The 22,103-nt window shown below is 40.2% G+C and overlaps 1 protein-coding gene across 5 annotated transcripts; it reads left to right on the top strand.

The window, feature by feature from the left end:
• The first annotated feature begins 107 nt into the window (after positions 1-107).
• On the top strand, positions 108-20,775 carry PRR14L (proline rich 14 like). Of its 5 annotated transcripts, none has more exons than XM_074886748.1 (11): positions 149-217; positions 1,330-1,493; positions 1,602-2,105; positions 3,607-3,688; positions 4,893-4,958; positions 7,200-10,647; positions 13,909-13,977; positions 14,734-14,902; positions 15,169-15,275; positions 16,288-16,359; positions 17,050-20,775. In XM_074886748.1, exons 2-11 carry the CDS (start codon positions 1,461-1,463, stop codon positions 17,324-17,326), a joined length of 4,827 nt encoding a protein of 1,608 aa, XP_074742849.1. In that variant the 5' UTR covers positions 149-217; positions 1,330-1,460; the 3' UTR covers positions 17,327-20,775. The 5 variants fall into 5 exon arrangements, with proteins under 5 accessions (XP_074742848.1, XP_074742849.1, XP_074742844.1 ...); XM_074886743.1 differs by having other exon boundaries at positions 5,823-10,647; XM_074886747.1 differs by lacking the exons at positions 149-217; positions 1,330-1,493 and adding an exon at positions 108-129 and having other exon boundaries at positions 5,823-10,647.
• Positions 20,776-22,103: the final 1,328 nt, after the last annotated feature.

Below are 22,103 nucleotides of genomic sequence, written 5' to 3'. Positions count from 1 at the left end.
GCGCCACAGAGCCGGGGGGGGGAAGGAGCGGAGAGGGCCGGGCCGACCCGGCGCGTCACGGCGGGCGGAGCCATAACAACGGCCGGCGGGGCTGGGCGGGCGGGCAGCGGGCCCGGATGAGGAAGTGATGTGAGTGGGGAGGGAGAGGGTGGGCGGCGCAGCGGGGCACGGCACGGCGGTGCGGGAAGCAGCGGGGCCGGCGGCCGCTGCCGCTGAGGTAACGGGAGTAGACTGCGGGGCTCTGTGGGGCGCGGACCGCTACTGCTGTCGGGCTGCGGAGCGGGGGGTCTCCGGCGCGGGGGGTCTCCGGCGCGGGCCCGCCTCTTCCGCCCGCCGCCGGTTGGGAGTGGGCAGCGGCCCCCGAGGCGGGGCGGGGGGCGAGGGGCTGCCAGCGGGGTCCGCCCTGCCCGGGCGCGGTGGGGGCTCTGCGGCGCCGAGCCCGCTCCCTGCCCACCCCGGGGGAGGCACCGGCGGTTGCATAATTACCGAGAGCGGCGGCCTCCTCCGGTGCGCTGCCTCGGGGCGGGTGCTGACCACCGGGGCCGGGCCGAGCGGATCTCGCTGTGCAGGGTCGAAGCGGGGGCTGGTGCCCGCGAAGGAGGAGAGGGCTCCGGGGCTGCGCCTGCCCGCGCGGCGGCGACGCTCCGAACAAAGGCGCGGCCCCGGCCCTGCCCGCAGCCGCCGCTCCCGCAGCGCAGGGCCCCGCGCCGAAGCTGCAGTCAGTCGGTGTCGCGGGGAGGGTGGTCGCCTCCTAAAGACAAGGGTCCTCGCGTATCCCCGTGAGGCTGGCGCAAGTGAAGCCCGTTGTCCCCACAGGCTGGGTGCGCTTAGGGAGCGGGGGGATCAGCGCTCGACGAATAAGCCCGTGTTCCTGTAAACCGAGTAGCTGGTGCTCTGTAAAAACCCAGCTTAGCCCCTTCCTGTTGGTGCGGGCGCCTTCAGGAGCGGGTAGACTGCAGCGTTTTCGTCACAGAGCTTGTGTCCGAGCAGTCGAAACCCCCCTGCCCCGCGGGCCCCCGCTGCCCCAGCAGGGACTCGGGCCCGCCCGTCTGGGCTGAAGAGGATCCCGGCACCGGGGCTGTGCGGAAAAGCAGCGCTGGCACAAGGCATCCTGCGTACACGCCTGTCGGGTGCTTGTATGAGAGAAGCTGCAGGCACAGTGTATGATGGATGATGTCTTAGCGTGCCTTTGAGGCAGAAAACATGAAGAAAAGTTCGTGGTTTTTTCCAAATATTAGAAATTTAAGCAAATCACAGGAAAATAAATGATGCCTTAGGTTTAGATAAGGAGTAGATGTCTGATACAAGCCCCAGCGACTTGCTTTATAGTCTCTTTTCAGGTTTTCCAGAAGATGAGGTTATATCTCCAGGAAGACGTTTGAATGTGAAAGTGAGGTTTAGGAATATATTTGTCCATACTCTCAGCTCTTGTTAATGAAGCATTTGCTTAGATACTCAAAATGTTTCTCGGCTCCTTTTTTAAAAAAATTTTTGTAAGTATCTTTCTTAAACATATGCTTGAATCTTGAAGAATGAAGCTTTTCCTTTTAATCTGGAGATTACTTCTATTTACGTTGATTTAACATTGCTTTTATTTTTAGGGTAAATTGTGGCAAGCTCAGGACAACCAATCTCTAACTGCCCTGATGCTATCATCTGGGGTGGAATCTCTCCTTAATTCTTCTGTGTCTGCTGTAACAGAGGAATTGGACACTGGACTGCCAGAGAGCATCTCTGATGAACTTATGGCTGTATCGGAGCCTAACGTGGGATTAGATGCAAAATCCGACGTATCAACGTTAGCACACAGTGACAGTCTGTCAGCTGAGCATCATAGGACTTCTGGAGTAGAAAACTTTTGCCAGAAGACAGAGGATTTGGGTGATATGCTCCAGGTGATTTCTCATTGGCCAGCAGAATCCCTGACTGAAGAATTACTAAAGGCTGGAGACCTTGAAGAAAATGAAAAAAACAGAAAAATAGACTTTAGGAAACTAGACTGGTCTAGTGATGGATACTGGAAAGAAGATGAAGAGGCACAAGATGCTGAGGAGTATCATGCTGAATGCTGTGCTTTAGCTCCTGGGGAAAGTTGGTCAAAACAAGTAAGCAAATGCAAAAATTCATCCCTGCATGATACTTTAAATTTAGGGATAGAGTGACTAGGCAGAGGACTTTGTCCGTGTGCTTTCCTGTTTCTTATTTGTGTCTTCTGGCATGTGTGTCATTATTTGGATTATCATGGGTCCAGTGAAAAATTAGACTATACTTCAGTAGACCAGCAGTATTTTAAAATATTGAACTTTTAGCTTTCTTACTGTTGGAATGGTGTAAGGCAGGTATGTTACAGAACAAAGAACAAAACTGACTAAAAAGGAGAAGAAAACCAAAAAGTTCCATGCCCACTATCCATGTTTTGTGGGTACAGCATATTCTACCGGTACTATCATCCCCAGTCAAGGTACTAACCACTAAATAATAGTTATTTCAGTCTGGTAATAGTATTATAATGCTACAGGGGACTCCAGTTTAGTATTTCAGTTTTTAATCTAAAAATAAAGGTTATTCTTCATTTTTTAGAATTATTGTTTGTAATTAGAGAGGAAATCACTGTTTCTTCTTTCAAAACAAGAGACTTGCATGGTCATGGCTTTTTTTTTCCTCCCCTCTAGAAAACACTGATGATAAAAATGTTATTTCTAGGCAAAGGCTGCTGAAAAATGTGCAAAAGAATATTCTTTAAAAACTGAAGAATCTCAAAACTATTTAAAAAATGAGATTTTTGGTGACTTTCGTGATCGGTTTTCTTTAGTTTGTAAATAGTTTTCACCCACACCAAAAGAACATAGGGGAGAAAAAAAGCATCTTGACTGAACACGTATCAGCCAGGAAATATCAGGATTGGGTGCGTGTTTTACACTAATTACTGGATGTGGCATAATACTAAAATACTTCCTGATTTTTAACTCTGGATTTTTGTATCTGATTAATTTGAAAGTTTGTGAAAATTAAATTTTCCACAGTCATACAGTTTTCCAAGATGAATTTTCACCTATTTCAAAATACAGGTAGTTTGGTTGTGGGGTCTTGTTTTGGTTTGGCTTGGGGTTTTTTTGCAAGTAGGTCTAAGTCGTCTGTTGCTGGGTTTGTGTTTTAGTGCCAAGGGAAGGAGTGGTAGAAGGCAAGTTCTAATAAAGATCAGAAAATGTATGCATCTTATCAGAGGTATTCAGTAATGGCTTGGGGGTGTGAGGTAGACTTGGAGGCTAGCTTATCAACTCTGATTCAAATTTGCGACAACTTGCATTTTCAGCCACTTACATTTTAGCTGTCTGCATCGCAAGACTTCGTTGCTGCTAAATGCAAATCTTGATGCATCATTGTTTAATGGTGAGGTGATTGTGATTGGTGGGATCGGAAGGGAATGACAAGTGCTCGTGTGAACCGCTTGCAATGCAAGGCTGCTTCTCCAAGGGCTGATATCTTCTGAGGTTTCTTGGTGGTTTTCTTACTTAGAACTGACCTAGCTGAGCACGTACAGTCCCTGAAACACAAATTATTTCAGAAAACAGACCAATTTCCACTGATATTTCTGTCTTGTTTCAGGAGGACCCTTGCTTAAACCAGCATGAGGTGAAGTCTTTGAGACCCTGTTGCACTGAAATAGCGGGATCTCTGAAGAACACAGGTGCATATTTTAGTTGTACTCCCTGCGTACCCCCTGCTTCTCTTCCAGGTTACCTTTTGTTGGTTTAAAATTGAGTGATTGTGGAATAGCTTATTTATTTTGCTTTACAGTAGAAACTATTACCCTGCATAGCTAGAAAAATATGAAGACTTAATCCTCTGCTTTTTCCTGACAGCATGTGTACTTTCCTGAAGACCTTTTATGTACAAGACATGTTTTAGTTATTTAATTCAAATACTTATTTACCCTAAAGCAGAAGGTGTTGTTGATAGCAGATGTTTTGCATTTCCTTTTGTTTCAAAGCTGAATTATATGAGAGCAGTGAAAAAGTAGGACTCATTAATTTCCTAATGTTTTAAAAAATAAAAGTGCAGAATCCAAAGGAAGAGACAACAAAATTAATTCTTAATTTTATTATGATCCGTAACCTTCTAGCTCCAAATACTTTGGTCACTTTGCCTGCGTCTAGTAATTATTTTCTTTCTCCGTCCATGCTCTCATGACCAAAACTTGCTCCTAGTTGAGGAATGCCATCTAGTCTTTGTCCTTAGTAGAAAATATAAAAAAGGTCTGCAGAAGTCTGAATGAATATGTTCCTTGTAAAGTTTTGAATAAGAAGATATTCTACAGTAACGGTATTTTTTTTAATTAGCACCTTCTTTGTGATTTTACAAAAAAAGCTTATTAATAATCATAATTGCTCGGACAGAATGAGATATACGTTGCCTCCCTGTGGATGACTTGCTGACAAAAATGCCTTCAAGGAAGAAGAAATGGAAATGGCTGCTCAATGCACAGCCATATTTCTAGGACAGAGCAGATAAAGTACCCAGCTATGTTGAGCTTTTATGGTACAAATAAGCATTATGGTGTTGGCCATGACGTCGTAAGCATTGAGTCGTAGGACCTGCATTGCATCTAGCTCGGTATTAGAGGAATCTGAAAAATACAGGTCTTTAGATGCCTGCTGCTCATGGGGAATGTCTGTATTGAAAAGGATTGCATTTGTTTATTTGTGGTGGGGTAGTTTTTTTCTTTTAAAGGCTTGTAGTAGAATTTGTTGGCATCAATTCTCACTTTTAAAAATATTTTGGTAACCAACACTATACGCAATATTGCGTACAATACTAAAAGAAACTTAATAAGCTGAATGCCTTCTAAATTTAGTATATGGTTCTGACTTGCTTTATTTTTTCTTATGCAGAAGAAAACCAAGCAAATGTTCAGGTGACAGCTGAAACTCTGCCAAAGCTCACTGAAGAAGTACAAGGTATGAAGGCTGATGGGACTAGGATATTTAGTAAAGGAGGATACAGGAATGCCAGAGTGAGTAAAGGTCTTCCACCTGAGAGCACTGAGTGCCCAGACGTAGACACAGTCATGGCCAGAGCTGGGGTTTCAGAAACCAGCGTGTTAGATTTTTTAGAGCCTTTAAAAGTCATGGAGGTTGAATCAGCCACAGAGCATCCACAAGAAACAAATGAATATAACGAGTTGAAAGCCCATACTGCCATGCCGTTGAGAACAGGGGGTAATGTTGTATCTATGTTGGAGACTAGAGATGAAAAGTTACCCAGACAAAATCCTGTTAATGAATTCAGTACATCACTTGCTAATTGCCAGACTTATCAGCAGGATGAAGAAAACAATGCTCATGACTTTGATACTGGTCCTGTACCTAAACATAATGAACCTCATAGGTTGTCATCAGCAGAAAGCTGTAGAACACTCTCCACAAAAAGTTCTGAAGTTTTATATTCGGTTCTGAAAAGCAACTGTTATTTGGACTTTAGAAATATGCCACTAGAAAACAATAGTACTGCAGTCCTTGAAATTATCAATGAAACCCCCAAAATTGAAAGTCAGACTCATTATGATTGTGGAACTGAGTTTGTAGAAAATCAAACCTCCAGATCCGTACCAGTTCAGCAGATCTCAGTGGTAAGGAGCAAAGGATTACCTAGTGTTAAAACTGATCATAGGGAAGTAAGTGGTAGTATAGGTAAATCATACAGCTCTGAACTTGAAGAGGCTGCTGAAGTTCGGAGAAAAATTGCTGTGGGAGATAACGTTGAAGTTCATAACTGGCCTGAAGCTCAAGAGGGTGCTAATTCTGAGCATTGTCATTCTTCAGTTTTTAGTTCTGTTGCTTCATCTCCTGAGGAGTTCTCAAAAGAAAAACTTAAAATGATCCCATCAGAAGGTGATAAGTTGAAAAAAGACCTGTGGCAATCCTCTGTCAGTGATCTATGCAAGGATGATATAAAAGAAAATAGTCTATTGATGGAAATGAGCACCATCGCTTCCCATGAAATTGGACAGACAGACAGACTCTTTTATAAGACCTCCAGTAAAATTTCTCCTCCCAGTAGCAACAGCTATCTGGATCTTAGTACCAACCTAGAAAAAGACTCGTCTGAGACACAACTGCTTGAAAAGGAGTCTGAGAGTAATAGAACACCAGAAGAGTTGGCTGACAGTTTTGTTGAGGCTACAGAAGCTAACAGTAATGACAGTTTGTCCACTGGCAAAGAAACTAATTTGATTTATACACTAAATGTAACTCTACCTCCTGTTGCACAAAAATCAAGAGAATCTCATCATAATGAATGTCTTCCTTGTACTGCCAATAAAATTTCAAGCAGGAACGAGGCTCAGGATAATCTGTCTGGAAAAGAATCAATTGGTGCTTCTGGAACAACGGGGGAACAAGTTGCTGAAATTGTACTTCATGAAGACAAATTCAAGTCTTCGGTAAGTTCCAGGACTTTTGATAACCTTAATCTGACAAGCAAAATTTCCCAAAAGAACATGAAGTCTTTAGCAGGAAATATAGAGAGTATGGTCACTGGTTTAGAAAATGAACACAAAGACACAAAGAATTGTAATAATTGGAGTATAAAAGACCAGTGTACGGTTGCCAGTACTTCCTGTATTTTATCAGGGTGCACTTGTGTAGATGATGTTCTCCCAAACAGTTATTCTTTTAATGCTGAGGTTGATAAGAAGATTGAAGAAAATGTTAATTTGGAAGGAGAAGCTTCAGCTGGCTATAACAGTAAAAAGGCAATAATCTTTCCAGAAGCACACTTCCCTTTAGCATGTGGATGTCTTCTTCGTGAAGATGACTGGGGCAACAGAGGTGTAGATCTGCATGGGATAAATGACATTTCCACAGCAAAAAACATGTTTTGCTCAGCTTATACTGCAGAGAAGTCTATTGCTACCCTGGTAAGAGATGAGATTTCAAATAAGAATATGGAGGTTGTGAAACAATTTGATCTCTGTAAAGTAACAGATGGCAGTGAAATTGTTTGTGACAGAGATGAGGCAAAAGAACAAATCGGCATGTGTGCTCTCCGGACAGAGGAACTTGATAAAATAAGAACTGTGGATTCTTCAAAGGCTTCGGAAGGCAATCAGAGAAATAAGACTAGTGAACAGCTATTAGCCAGCTACTTGAACAAAAAAACCTGTGTTCATAATTTTGGATTTTGCAACTCTCCATTAGGCCCAAAGAAGAGAGAACTAGGCACATCTGAGAAGAAAGAAGTGTCCTCACTTGCAGCTGATCCCTCCAAGTGTAGTGCTTCAATCTGTGATACATGTCCGTTACTCAACAACATGAATATTCAAACACGACATGCTAGCCAAACAGAAAAGACCATTCATCCAACGGAAAATCAGCGTCTTGCATGTCTGAGCGAGTTTGATGGCCCAGATCCAAGCAACAAGCAACGTTTAGAAAGTTTAAACAACCAACCAAATGCTGGCTTACAAACTATGGCTACTTCTGCAGAAGAAACCAAAATATCAGTTGGCTCTAGTCAAAGTGAAGAGACACTGTTAAAAACAGGTGACGACCTGCCTGCATTAGCTCATAAATATGCAAGAGAAGACAGTGTTCAAGGAATTCTAAAAGAGAATGTAGTGGATTTGGACTCTTTAAATGGTGTGAGAAATGAAGACTGTTCAAGATACGTGGGCTTCATCAGTGATCTAATTGAAGAGAAGACAATCAGACTAAAAGAACACAAGAACAGATGTGAAAGAGAAGATAAAGGAACTCCTGAAGAAAGCTTTTCTGATAGCAAATCACACTGCTCGCAGCATGCTTGCTTTATCAAATGTGCAAAAGAGAAAGCAGAGCTAGTGTTTGCAGGAAACAAAATGCAGCAATCTTTGCCAAAGATGAAGTTGTTGATGGAGGATCAGGAAAATACAGCTAGTGCCCAATTTTTGCCCTTCTCATCAATTCATGGGAGTCTGTCATATAAGCCAGAAAATACCAATGTGCTTTCAGAGACAGAAAACAAAAAAAGTCTGAGAATAAAATCTATCTTAAATAACTCTTGTCTGCAGTTAATATATGAGCCTGGTAAAGAAACTGATGCTCAAAAGGGTATTGGTCCATCCCATTTCAGCAAGTTTGATATCCAAGAATCTTTTGATGAGACTCGGGTGGATTCAGAAACACCATCAGCTCTGAACTTGGGAATCTCTCTGCCTGAGAGAGAAAAGCTGTGTATGTCATCTGAGAATACACAAATAGAAAATTGTGATTTGTCTTCAACTGAAGTTTTTAGCAAAGTGACAAAACCTCTTTCTGTAACAATGTCTGTTAAGAGAAGAGCCAGCGATACTGAGGTTCTATCTTCGGAGAAGGAAACGTCAACTGGCTTTCTGAATGGTGCAAAAAGCTCAAGCGTTCGTGCACACAGCGAAGAACGTCTGAGAGATGAGGGGCATAGCATGCTAACTGTGAAGGACGTGGATGTGACCTCACCAAAAAGTTCTCACTGTGGAGAGAAGTTTAAGAATGCATGTGTAGAAGAGAAGATGGGAAGAGAAGTAGCCCCTAGAAAAAAGTTGCCCATAGATTCTTTTCTTGATGGAGAAGATTGTCTATGGGCCTCGTTAGAAGATTCAAAAGAATCTGGTAGCAAAAGAGTCCCTCTCAGTACTGAAAATAATGGAAGTGTTTTGGAAGAAATCCCAAAATCTAACCTAAATAATCTTTCAAAAGAAAGAAAAAAATATATAAAGCTCACAAACTTAGCAGCTACCAGTCTACTTTCAGAAACTCTGCGTGATTGTCAAGCTGAAGCTGCATCTGATGCAGAAACTTCACCAGAATTGCAGTATAATACCACACCCACATCTGATCCACGTGTGAATATACTATCAAACAGCTGCAAAGATTCGTCCCCAAACTGCATGGTTTGCAGTGAAGTATGTGTGCCTTACAAATTAAATGCACAGAGCAAAGATAAGGAGATTACAGAAGGCCAGGACACTATACCAACTCATTCAGTTTGCAAGGAAAATGAGAGACTTGATCAAATAGAGAAACGTCAGGTACTTAAACGAAAGAACAAGTATGAGAAGATGGAAGTACATCTGTCAGACAAGGCACAACAAGAACAGAAGTCAGAATATCAAGAGAAAGAAAAAATCACACTGCAACTAAGTATGTTGCACAGTTCTGAACTCTTACGCAGCTCTTCAGATGAGTTGGTGACATCAAGAAATACGAGGATTGAAGGTCTTTCAGAGGAGATTTTTGCTGTCAGAAGCAGTGAAAATAAACTATGTAGCACTTTACAAGAAGTCAAAAGGCCAAAGATTACCACAGATATTATTAATTCACAGTTTTTGAAGACTCAGGATTCAGAAATGGAAAACCTGAACCTTAATTTAGGATATGATGGAATCCCTGGTGCCTTTGGAATTATAAATAAACTAAGAGGACCTCTTCCATTAAAAAGACAGCCTGGAAGGGCGTGCAAAAAAGTTCCCACATCATATCAGCTAAAAACAGTAAGAAAAGGCAAAAAAATTAAAAGTTCACCTTTTTTTGAGATTGTCCCAGAAATATTGCCTAAGCAGGAAAACACACTTCTCAAATCTCTGTACTTTGCATGTAAACCACCAACAATGGAAACGGAAACAGCCATGAGATTTGTGCATATGCCAAGGCAGAGGGCCAAGAGGTGCAGTTTGTTGAACAGCTTGAAATTTAGAAAACGTACCAAAGAACCGGCATTGTTGAGCAAGCTGTCTGCAATGGCTAGCAAACTCCTGGCACCTGCCAAAAGCATCCATAACTTAGAACCTCTGCCATATTCTTCTGAAATTCTTCCAGTGGGTGAGAGGTATAGCCAACGTAGATCTAAAAATCTATTGGAAGCCTTTTCTTGCATTAACAGAAACTTACACTCACGCTGGGCTGACAGTTGGTGCACCAAGATGTTCAGCTTTCAGCCTTTGGCACTTTATTCTGTAGAATCTACCAAAATACTTTTTTCAGACTTGAGCCACAAGCCTCCAACCTCTTTCTTGGATACCCCAGTTTTCCCAATTTCTTTTCACATAAAATTGGACTCCAGTCCTGTGTCAGACCTCACAGGGATTACATCCCAGCACTCTGTACATCACAGACCGGGTGCTTGGGAAGAAATGCCAGCACCGCCTTCAGAGTGGACTTTCTCTTTTCTGCTGTCTCAGAGCTGTTCAGGTACAACAGCTTTTAAGGAAGATTCCAGTCTAAGGGGTGAGCTGCATTCCTCTCTCTCTGTAACAACCCCAAGGACTGTTGCCCTTCATCCTGACCGCAGAAGAAATGCTGTAGCTGAAAGGAGAGGAGGTTGCTCCATGCTTGGCCTTCATACAGTGTTAGCACTTTCTTCCCCTGGATGTTACAGGATTTGGACAAGAAGAAGGAACTTAACCAGTCATATTCCTACCATCCAGAGACTATTTATATCACAATTCGCACAGGGTTTGAAAGGGGCAAGGTATCCAACTTGTGTATCAGATGGCCTCGTCTCTTCATTGCCATACTCACTGGGCAGGGTACTATCCATATGGAGTCAGCATGGTCCTGCCTGTCCCTCCGAAATCACTCCTCTCCATTCCAATCACTGCAAGTGGCAGCCAAGTGTGGGCATCGAGAACAGGTAAAACCCATCAACTTATTTCTGAGATTAAGTATGTATAGGGTATGTACTTGCTCCTTTTCGGGAGGGAGAGGGTAATTGCAGCTTGCATTGGAGGGTCAGTTTCCCCTGTTCCAGATCTACACATTCTGCTCCAAAAATGGCTCAATATGAAGTATTCTTCCCTACGGAACAGTCTGTTAGCTGGATTTAAATATATTTGCGTTCACTTCCTTATTACTATCCTGTTTTGGCAGAATGGCTAACTCTATTTTCTTCTCCCTTGCAAAACATACACACCATGCATCAGAATATATAATGCAGAAAGGTGAGCTACTTCGTTAGGTCTATTCAGAGTGACTACAGAACAACTGGATTTCTGAGGTAGGAAAGTTTTTTTTCAGAGGTCTGAGCCACAGGTGCCGCTTGGAACCACTGTAAAATGCTCAATATCAGATTAGGAAGAATCCTAAGGGGCGGCGGGGGTTGGCATTCAGTTAAATTTTTAATTGTGTTTGATGACTGTTCTGTGCTAATTGAAACCTCTTTATGTATGCTATGCCTTTTGATAGTATGTGCCCAATGTATTGTTGGCACAAGCAAGTGTAGCTCCAGTTCAGGTTGGTAATGAATTTGTGTGTGTCATTCTCAATATGAGTGGGAAGAGGACTGCAATCTACTCTGCATATTTAATTTAACTTTGCTATTGCCATTTGAGATCTTTTTACTAAGAAACAGAATGAGATGAGAGGTTCCTAGCTCTGTTACAGGATTTCTGCATGCTCTTTTGCAAAGACTTTGCCCTTTAAGCCTCAGTGCCGTGGAGCAGTTAAGCCCAATTTTATAGTCTTGAGATTCCTGGACAGAGTTAAAGGCTCACGAGCACTGTAGAAAAGTCCATTTGATTCTTTAATAAGGCAGTCTCTAGAGACCTGTTAAATCTGGCTTATCTCACATCATAGCTTGACGTATGTATAACCAAAAACCTTGCCAGATAACTAATGCTGCATTTTGCTTTGTATAAATGGATAACGTATCTAAAAGTTTATCACTTGTTAGTATAAATTCTAATGTCTACCAAAAGTGTGAGTCTACTCCATTCTGGGAATTGTCTGCGCTAAGAGAATGAAGTTGCCTAGAGACAACTTTGCAGCACGTTCTATTGGACCTGCGTTCTTTTTCATTCCATGTAAATCAATACATCGGGATGAATTTTCTGGTGTACAGATTAGTACTCTGGAAGTAATACTAGTAAACTACAGTTTGAGCACTAAACTTAAAAAAAAAAAAGAAAAAAAGACATTCTTTAAAAACAAAATGAACACCTTTTTAAAACTTCTGTGTATGAGGTGAATTTATTATTTTGTATTGTTGAGTATATTTTATCCTTGGACTGGGAGATCAGGGCTGACTTATGCTCTCATGTTTTCTCCCATACTCTACTCCTAGGCAGCTTGTTACAACATATCCAGTTAGCTAAAGTATAAAAGGATTTAATTCCTTGATGTAAAGGGTCATTTGAAAACTGAATGTATTGCTATGAATTATCTTTATCACAGAGGGAGAGAAGCCAGATCAAACATTATCACTTCAAGTGAAAAATAACCCAAAGTTAAAATAGTCTAAAACTTTGTTTTTTCTCTGAAATACCTTAAGTGCATGAGGCAGTCTTAATTCTTCTGCCCCACTCAGACTTTCTGTAGAGTGAAGCTACTGTAGCATGCTGTGAGTTGAAAAGAATGTTTGTAGGAGTTTAAAGAAGTGCAGCAAATAACTTCATAAAACGGTTAAGCAAAAATTAATATGAAATATTTTAAATACGTAACACCATTTTAGATGCCATTTTGCTGAATATTGACAGCCTGTTCTTATCCACTAATAATTCTTTTTTTAAAGGTATTAACAGGAACAGTGACAAAAGGATAATTCAGTAAACCTTTCTTAAATTTATGTGTACTCAAAAAAAGAAAAAATCTCTGAAATAAACATTTGGTATATAAATACAAGAATACAAGATGTATGTTTGGTGCAGTATGACAAATCTTTGCCTGTTTTAAGATGGTTAAAAATCAGAAAAATTAAAAAGTGGCTCCAAGTTCTCTGCAGGCCATTTTCTTCTGGAAGAGATTTGTCCTCTTTCAGTTATTTAATTCATAGTTAGGGTTTTCAATAACCAGGAAAACAAGGAACTAGGATAGTTCTCCTCCTCTGTCACTTCCACTGCCAGTAATAAAGCATTCTTTAAGTGAAATCTTTTTTTCTAATTAAAGCTCATTTGGATTCATAATTTCCAAAGTGGGTTTTTTCTCTCCCTGTAATTTATTACTATTGCATAAAACAGTCAGCTCTGCCTCTAGCATGCAGGACTCTGATGCACTATGGGTACAGGTTCCAGTAGTGTTGGGACAGTGAGTGGAACATTGAAACAAAATGTTTTAGTTCTGTTCTTAAATGACAAAGACAAGAAATGGGTCTTTCTGACTTCCTTATATTTGGACTTCCCTGTGCTGCCAGCATGGTTGGTTTTCATTTATTTTGTAGCATTCCAGTCTGGCTGTAACTGCTTTAGAACAGTGAAGTACATTTAGCTGTTAGTTTGGGAGAACAGCAAGTACAAGATTTGCTGTTTAATATAATAAAAGCTGTCCCAACTGATTTTTTTTTTCCTACTATTAATAGCGTGGGCACAAAGCTAAAGATTAATATGAAAGGACTTAGAGCTGCTGTGCTGACTTTTATGCCATAGAATGATGGTAATTACTAGCCCTTATGGAAAGGCCTTTGGTTATTCTAACTGATTCAGAATATTCAAGTAAGATTGTGGGAATTAGAGACAACAGGGAGTTAATCTTACGAAAATCCTTCCTTGTTACTGTTGCCACTATGCACTTTATTTAGTAGCCAAATCCTTCAAGGGTTTTGGTTACTTTCATTTTAAAAACTGGAGTTTTTGAATGAGGAATATAGGCTTTCGTAGAAATAATTACCACTTTCAGACTAATACTGTCTCCATCTCTTTCTTTACTTTTATTTCCTTTTCTCATCACTACCATTTTTAAGTGAAAGTAGGACTATTTCCCTAACAATCTGTCAGTGAAATTTAGTGGAATAAATGGCAGATGTGGCTTGCTCTTGTATCGTTTTAGTCTTTCATTCTCATTTCTGATATTAGCATTTTTTGTCTTACAGTCCAGTTTATACTAATAACTTTTCCCTCATCTTTTTTATAGTGTAGACTTAATTTCTGTCTTTTTTTTTTTTTTTTCCATTCTTTCGAACCAGCAATGGCATGTTACCACACTTACCTGTACAGTGTTTGGAAGCACTACAGACTGCAGGTCATGAGATATGGTGAGTCTCTTGGACTTTGATATTTATTCTGAGTAGTGGGATCATAAGCTTTGCTTATGTCATTTTGGCTTTCAGCAGTTCACTCCAAGAATAGCTTTCTGATAAAAGTGTTAGTGAAGTAAACTGGCTGGATCACATAACAGAGAAGTGGAGGACCATTAATGCAAATACCGTGTAGATCATTGCACAGAGTAATTCTGTTACTTTCAATCATGTTTTGCCACTTACGAAATCAAAATGTGAAGCTATAGAAGTTTGTTTTCTTACTTGGATGTATGTTCCTTCTGTCTGAGTGACTGGACATTAGGTGCTGAAACGTCCTTCTATTCTTTTTCAGTGTTGGGGTAGCAGTTATAAAAGCTATGTTTTAAATTTATCTGTAAACAAAAAGTATTAAATTAATAGTTGTGTGAAATAAATTTGCTGGCAGAAAAGGAGGATTAATCATTTTCTATCAGTAGATACTAAATAGAGCTGTAAACTGTTTAACTATGCGAAAAGGAAAAGAGTGAGTTTAAAATTACATGTTTAAATACACTGGCAGTTCAGTTGGTTTCAGTATCAATGTGAGCTGCAGCAGTTTTTGACTGTATGTATGTGCCAGAGAAAGCATTCACTTATTTGGGCAATTTCTGTGAACTGCATTGGTTTTTTGTGCCATATTGTGATTTAGGAACGTCACCTGAGAGCATGGAATGCTGTTGCAGCATAAATTGGGTGTTAGTCTACATGCGTTCCCTTCTTCTTCTGTTACAGTCTGGCAACTTCATTCCCTCTTCCGTTACCAAAGTCTTGCTCGCTTCCAGAATCATTGCCATCTCCCCCCAGGCTTTCAGCATCTGAGCTCCAGGTCCATGCCCTTGATGAAGCTGATGCTTCTGTTCCAGCCTGTCTTGGACCCCGAGATGACACAGAACTGAAAAAAGTGAGTTCATTTTAGTTTTTAGATATCTCACACTCTTGGTTCCCCAGAAGTTGAAGCTGCTGCTGTTGAATATTACCTAGTTACTGTTAAAGACAGAGAGAATACAGGCTGCTAGTCCTAGTCTGTGCTGCTGCTTTCTTTTATTCAAGCAGAAAAAAGGTGGCAAAAGAGGAATGTTTATTGATAATGTATACTCAACATAAAAGCAAATTCTGTTGACTAGTGTGGTTATTATTTCCTTCATTTTAATTTTTTTCTTTCTTCAGACTGAGCCGGAAAAGAGGCCAAAGAAGGTCTCACAGATCCGAATCAGGAAAACTGTTCCTAAGCCAGACCCTAACCTTACTCCAATGGGACTACCCAAACCAAAAAGGTGAGCAGTATCTTTTACGTGGACTCATACTAGCTTCTGTTGCTTACGTTTCCTGCAGAATAATGTAATCGCTACAATAAATGCTTTTCTTACCACCACTGTTTTATACACTCCCAGTTGAGTGATGTCTGATTCTTCCTTTATAAGAAAAGACTGACACAGATGTATCAGCTGTAGAAAAGACTGAAGAAAGAAACTGGTCTTTAAACATAACTTTTTTTCAAGTGAGAAGGGATAAACAAAGGACTATGGGATATGAACTACTGCCTGTTTTTCAGCAAAATGTGAAAGACTAAGTTGCAATGGAATGATTTTTCTAAAGAAGAAAGAAGTTTGTATTGATAAACATACATTGAAAATAAGTCATTCTGTAATGCACAGTGAGATGAAGTGATCTATTAGGAAGTTCTGCTGATGCAAATTATGTTGGAGTTCTTAACAGTCCCTTCTTTTTTCGGTGTATATGATCTTAGGGAAACATTAGTTCAGTGTAAATGTGGGTAATCACAGTGCCAGATATTGATAAAGCTTTTCCAATTAGTCATCTAGTATTTTGTTCACTTCTGTCTTAAACAGAAGTGCCAGCTTTGACAAAGGAATGCATTTCTTCAGAGGTCAACTTGCTAATTGTCAATAGCTAACTTTTAAAATCAGTCTCAAGAGATGAAATGTTAATCTGCTAAACCATCAGTCTTGTCCTAGCTTCCACAAAAAAGTGACCTGGGAAGGGATTTCCCTTCTTTATCAGTATTTCAAAACATCATAGAATGCTAGAAGGAGCATTGACCTCTGCAGAAATGGCAAGTCTTGACCCAGACCTTATAAAAACACTCTGTGAAATTAGATACTTAACTTCATTTTTCATTCCTCCCTATCCCCCATAAGTTAAGGCATAATTAGTTAGCATTTAGGCATAGAACACAAACCATATTTATTTCTTGTAAATCTGCTTGTGAAGAGACGTAGTTTTGAAATTCTTCTGTCTTGATTGATTTGTTCATTACTTTTTCAGGCTTAAGAAGAAAGAATTTAGTTTAGAAGAAATTTACACAAACAAGAACTATAAGTCCCCTCCTCCAGCCAGGTTGGTTCTGCTTCCTAATGAAAACTAAGATAAATGTAAACTACTTAGGCAGAGAGAGAGAGAGGAGGTTAAAGGTGTCTGAAAGTTAAGAGGAAGATAGATTTTTAAAATTGCTCTAGTTTAAAGTGGTATAAAAAGTTCAAAAATAGTATCTTTTACTCTTTGGATGGGAAGCAGTGAAATGGAATATGAACTAAGAATTTGCAGCTGTTTAAGTATGGATTTGTGTATTTTTTTTTTTCATCTACTCATTCATTCCAGCCTCTATCCAAGTACAGTACTTTTTCAAAATTCAAAGGCAACTAAATATTCTTTAAAATACTAAGAATAACTGCCTGTCATCAAGTATAGCATGATTATCAAGACTGCTACATCTTTTTAATGTTCAAATTTATTTGTTCTATAAAATCAAGATTCTGTAATTGTGCTCTTGAACTGAAACACAGATAGAAAAAGATCCAACCCAACTGTCTATGCATCAATAACAAATTATTTAGGTAACGGTAACATGCAGTTGTAGGAGGTGTAAGCTGTAGATAAGTATACGTTACAAGAGCTGTGGAGGGACTTTAAGAGTGTAAAACTTGGAATTGTGTTTACTCAGGTTATGAAATCCACCAGTCTCCCTGTCCTTGTAAGGTGGTAACTGCTTCTTGAGTATTCATGAGTTCCATCCTTTGCTTTTACCAGGAGCTTGGAAACAATCTTTGAAGAGCCCAAGGAGAAAAATGGACGCTTGATCTCTGTCAGCCAGCAGAAGAGAAAGCGGATTCTAGAGTTTCAGGACTTTACTCTTCCCCGGAAAAGGAAGACACGAAGCAAAATCAAAGCAGTGGGTAGTTTCACCCGAGCAAAAAAAGCTGCACTACAGAGTGCAGAGTTAGATGCTCTTCTGAGTCAGAAGCTAATGGACCTTGAAGCCTTTTTTGCAAAGGAGGCTGAGCAGGAGCAGGCCTCTAGCATCTGAGGGAGCTAATGAGCTGAAAATGGTCCAGTCAGCTCTTTCAGTATTTTAGTCCCATTGGGAGAAATCTACTGACTTCTCATACATTGTTCTACCACTCTGTTCCTATATCTGATGATCAGTTTTTGGCTGTGGTCCTCTTTAAGGTGCTATTTTTTTTTTTTTTTTCTTAAAAGCTGTTGGAGGGATTCTTTTAGGTCCTTGTTTGAGTGTAACAGCCACATACAATTTACCATTCCTTCCACAACCTCTGGAAATTACTGCTAATGTTTAATTATGTTTAAACACCTTTTGGAGGTAGAGTAGGAGTGTGAAGGAGGAAGTAGTGCACCTTCAGTGATGCTAGAACTCTGTACTCAAGATCATTTGCACATTTGAGTCTACTGTTGTTACTGTAATGGCTATTTTGAACAACCTGACAGAAGAGATACAGTGTTCGATCAAGGTGAATTCTAGCAAACACATTCTTGATATACCACTAATTTTTTAACAATTAGAAGTAGCTGCCTGGGTTTGCTTTCAATTGTTTCTTCCTTCTGTTTACTTAGAAGGTTCCTTCTGAGTTTCTGTGCCCTTCCTGGCTTCAGGCAGCAGAAGCCCCACATAACTAGACTTTAAATAACTTGCACTTTGTATATGTTTCTTTATTTGCTGCATGAGGACCCCTTTTAACGTGATTGAGCTCAAAACCAGGTAATATTTTAAGAAAAAGTTGTGCCCAGTACTAATTTTTCCCAAATAGTAGAGTTATTATCTACTTGGCTGATGCCAACCTCTTTTCCAGAGGAAAAGGCAGTTAGCCCATGAGGATGTTAAGCCGCAGGATACGTAAGTAGAGGGTTTTTTTTTAACTAAGCTGAGCTGCTGCATGCAGGAACACCAGCAAAATCTTTGAGACTCATTTTTAAGTGATTTTTAATTCCATTAAAAATACTGTTTGATTTTAATGCCAACAAGAAAATAGGGGTTTTTTGCATCTTGAGGGTGTTTTTACCATTTTAAATTTACAATTCATGTAGCTCATAATTAGATGTTCTCTGTACAGCACTATTGTACATGATAGCTAGTGTTGTACAAAGAGCCTCCTAGCATGTCGAAATTTTTTTTTTTCGTTGTGTAAGGCCATTTGTAATTATCTGCTGCAGCACTGGGCAATTTCTCAGCTATACCTTTTGAAGGAAGAGAGCTCCCTTCTGGGATAACTTCTGTTAAACTTACTTGAAGCATAATTCAAAATGAATGCTAGCTGCAGTTCAGGTAATTTCTGTCCTTTAGTGCCTATAGAAGTTATTCAGGCAAAGCTATCACTGCTGGGATGCTCAAATTTAATTAGTCTGTTCTTTCTTTCACATGAAACTTGCACTTTCTTATTTCCCTACCCATATAATAGAGTTTCTATTTACCTTCAAAATGAGCAAATATCTAGGGGTGGGTATTTTTAGTAAAGTCCCAATAAATGCAGGACTGAAAATACCATCATTTGTTGCTCTGCCACTTCTGTTACTGACCGAACAGAAGACTAAAAATTAACAAGCAATCTGTTGAATCCCAGAGCTTTGAAAGTAGAGAAATGGAAGAGGATTATTACACTGTGTGTGCCTGAGTTGTAAAAGAAATGTAGTCTGGGCTTGTTTTGCTCCCAGCTTATGTGCTGGAATTCCTAGAAGTTTACATTCCTGTTTTGGAGGCTAATTAATTCTCTTTAATCAGGAAGACTGAAGAAAAGTGCGGAGTGCACACTTAAAGTTAGTGGTGTTTGAGTTTTGAGGGTAAAATAACAAGGCAGGCAAACTTTGAACATACTAGCATACTATTTCAGCAGCAAGGTCTGGTTAACCTATTTGGGCTGCTGTAGAACATTTTAATTGATCCTCTTTATTTTTATAAAAAGAAATCCCTAAACAATAAAGGTTGACTGCCTTTTAAAAAATGTTTGAAACTTCCCCTATACTGGTTTATTAGCATAATTGACTGGTTGGAGTGAGATATATATATTTTTACAGTTTTATGCTATAGGATGGGATTATTACACAGCATTCTTTCACCTTCTATTAATATGGGAGGCTTCTAGTGCTGTGACACAATTGAGCTGTAACCTTACGGGACTCTTAACGAAACAAGGATATGGGTGGTGAGGGAGGAAACTTGGGTCCAGGCAAAGTTCAGACCTCTAATGTGCTTCAAAACATGGAATGTGTTGGGTTTTTCCTTTGGGTTGTGGGGCTTTTTCTGCTTTATTTGTTTTTGTCTGCTTCCCTGCTCTGTCTTGTTTCTGATTGCTAAGAAATGTTATTTCAAAGCATTTTTTAACAGCTACAGCAGAGAGAGCAGAGCAAAGAAAACACTCCATTCTCTTTTGTTTACAATAATTGGAGGAGTTACAAAATGGTGTTGCAGTTGCCTAGCTTGTCCCACACCTTAGTTTGTGGAAACCCAAATATACAGCATTATTCTGTTTTGGTTTAGTCTTTGTATGATGATAGAGATGTTAGCTAATTAACAAAGCATCTCTTTCCCCCCTCCAGCATACAGATGTCAGTCATGCTTGTGCACTTTTTCTGTTTTCCTTTCCCACCTCTGTTCCTGTTTACAGCACTCATGGAACAGCCTTGTTCCTTGTGGCTGCTGCTTGTACACTGGGAGTGATGACTGTGCAAAAGCTATGTATTTGCCCCTCTGAGCTGCTTCTGTCTCAGATAATTGAAAGAAAAAAGTATAGAGGATGCATATTTTTAGGTCTTGCATACATTCCTAGCTGAAGGATATGTACACTTGCCTTTTTATAAAGTGAATCCACTCCAGTGAGGATTTTTTTTTTTTGGTATCATCATGGAAAGACATTGTACATTCTGCTCACAGAATGATGACTACAGCAGCTTGAGAAGAATTGCAAAGCTTTTGCCATGTACTGTCTCTTAGTCACAAGTTTTACAGAGCCAGGCAGCTCTTTGCTAAACTTGCTGATTATGGGAGGTAGAAAGATCACTTTCTTAAAAAAAAAAAAAAAGCCAAACAAAAAAAAAGCAAACCAAAACAACTAAACCAACAACAAACTTATTTTAATCATACTATGACTGGAGCAGCTAAGGGCTAAGGCTATTTAATGTATGTTACAGCATTTGCCTGGCTGGCCTTGTGGCTGCATACACTTGAGTTCTGATGCTTGCTGGATATTAGTTTCTGCAAGCAGTTCTCATTCATTGTATTTGGTTTGAGGTGGGCCTTTGTATTATGTTCCAGGTGCTCTTCTAGAATATGGATGGTAACTGTGGATTAAAAGTCTATATGATGATATAATGTTAACAGATAGAGGATTTGTACACTTGTGCCATTAGCCTCCATCGTGCTCGTGGCATTTTGTTTCTGTTCAATATTGTGTGAATCTAAACTTTTACTGTTTCTTTTGTGTGTGTTTTTAATTTATGGAAATAAATTTTTCTGAGAACCTTTCAGTTTTTTAAGGCCTTCTTTAGGCTTGTATCAGTAAATATGCATGATACATCTGTCTTGCATATGTGGGGGGAAGAGGTCAAATCTCCAAAGAGATTAACACCATTAAGTAACTGGGTGGGCTGTTGATGGGCAGGGAGCAGCAATTCCAGTGTTCATTCATCCCTAGCCATACTTTAACAGAAACAGACCTGAGGGATTTTCAGCCTGGTCCCAGCTACTATTCATAGCATTCAGACAGCATCCATCTCCTGAAGTAGCAGAGTAGTAGGAACCAGCCAGCTACGTTCAGAACGGAGAGATTCAAAGCTGAAGCAGGGCGCTGGTTCAGGTTTAAAGCATCAGGCTGATGCTTTAAACCAAAGCTGAAGCACTGGAACACCAAAAAGGCCTATTAAGCATTTATGCCAGGAAACAACACCCCACCCCTCCAACCCCTGAAATCTTGTGTATAAACCAGATTTGAATTTATTGCTGTTCAGCTGCATGCTGCTCTTGCCAAAACCGAGCTGGCAGATGCATTTCATTACTGTTCTCCTAAGCCCTTTTCCGACTGAAGTGCAGTGTTAACGTGGGTCCCGCAGATGGCGTGTAAGCTCCAGTAAAGAAAGGAAGGGAGCCCCTCACAGATCTAAACAAGCATCCTGCTCTTCCCCCGCTGCTTCAGGGCTACAGCTTGCTGCCTACACCGCAGCATATGAGGAATTTGTTCTGTTACCATACTGGGACTTGCTTCATTCACCGTTTAGCTCTCCCCCTTTCCTCTGAGAGGTACATGAGTTTGAACTTGCATCCTCTCTCTGGTGGTTGATTAGTGTCAAACAGTGGGACAAATGAGATGGAGAACAGTCTCAGCTAAGATGCACTGAATCCAAAACCCTTGCTACTGGGCAGACTGCAAATTTTTTCTCTCTCTCAGGAAGTGAATAGGGGGAGGAGAGAGTAAATTAAACAACAGGAAAGATAATCTAGGCATGGAAGGAACTGTTTAAAACCAGGTTTTTTACAACTGAATACTGCTGTCTTGCTTTGCTGGTTTTGGTGGAGGGCTTTTTTAATGTTTTTTCCCTTATTTAGTAGATACATTGACTTTTTCTCTATTGCAGCTTGCCTGTTTTCACTATTTGCATCTCATTTATTGCTAGCAGAGGTAAATACAGCTGCAATATATGTAGCAAGGACCGGAAAGTTTTGGGTGAAGGATTTTTAAATTATTTTTTTAAATTAAAAATCTTATCCTTGCCTGGTTCAGGGTGCATGGGAGCAGGAGGTGATAACACTCTTGCAAACTGAAATGAGCCCTACCCATGAAGAGCCATCCACCCTAAAA

The sequence above is a fragment of the Strix uralensis genome, chromosome 17 (assembly GCF_047716275.1).
Source record: "Strix uralensis isolate ZFMK-TIS-50842 chromosome 17, bStrUra1, whole genome shotgun sequence".
Lineage (NCBI taxonomy): Eukaryota > Metazoa > Chordata > Aves > Strigiformes > Strigidae > Strix > Strix uralensis.
The sequence above is the reverse complement of the archived record's forward strand: the minus strand, read 5'-3'. Positions and strand labels throughout refer to the sequence as shown.

What these genes read in the sequence shown, in the direction of transcription:
- PRR14L (XM_074886743.1), top strand. Translation starts at nt 1,461, where the DNA reads ATGTTTCTCGGCTCCTTTTTTAAAAAAATTTTT. An exon ending in CCTTTTTTAAAAAAATTTTT is followed by an intron (nt 1,494 to 1,601) that starts GTAAGTATCTTT and finishes TTTTATTTTTAG; the next exon opens with GGTAAATTGTGGCAAGCTCA. An exon ending in AGTGTGGGCATCGAGAACAG is followed by an intron (nt 10,648 to 13,908) that starts GTAAAACCCATC and finishes CTTTCGAACCAG; the next exon opens with CAATGGCATGTTACCACACT.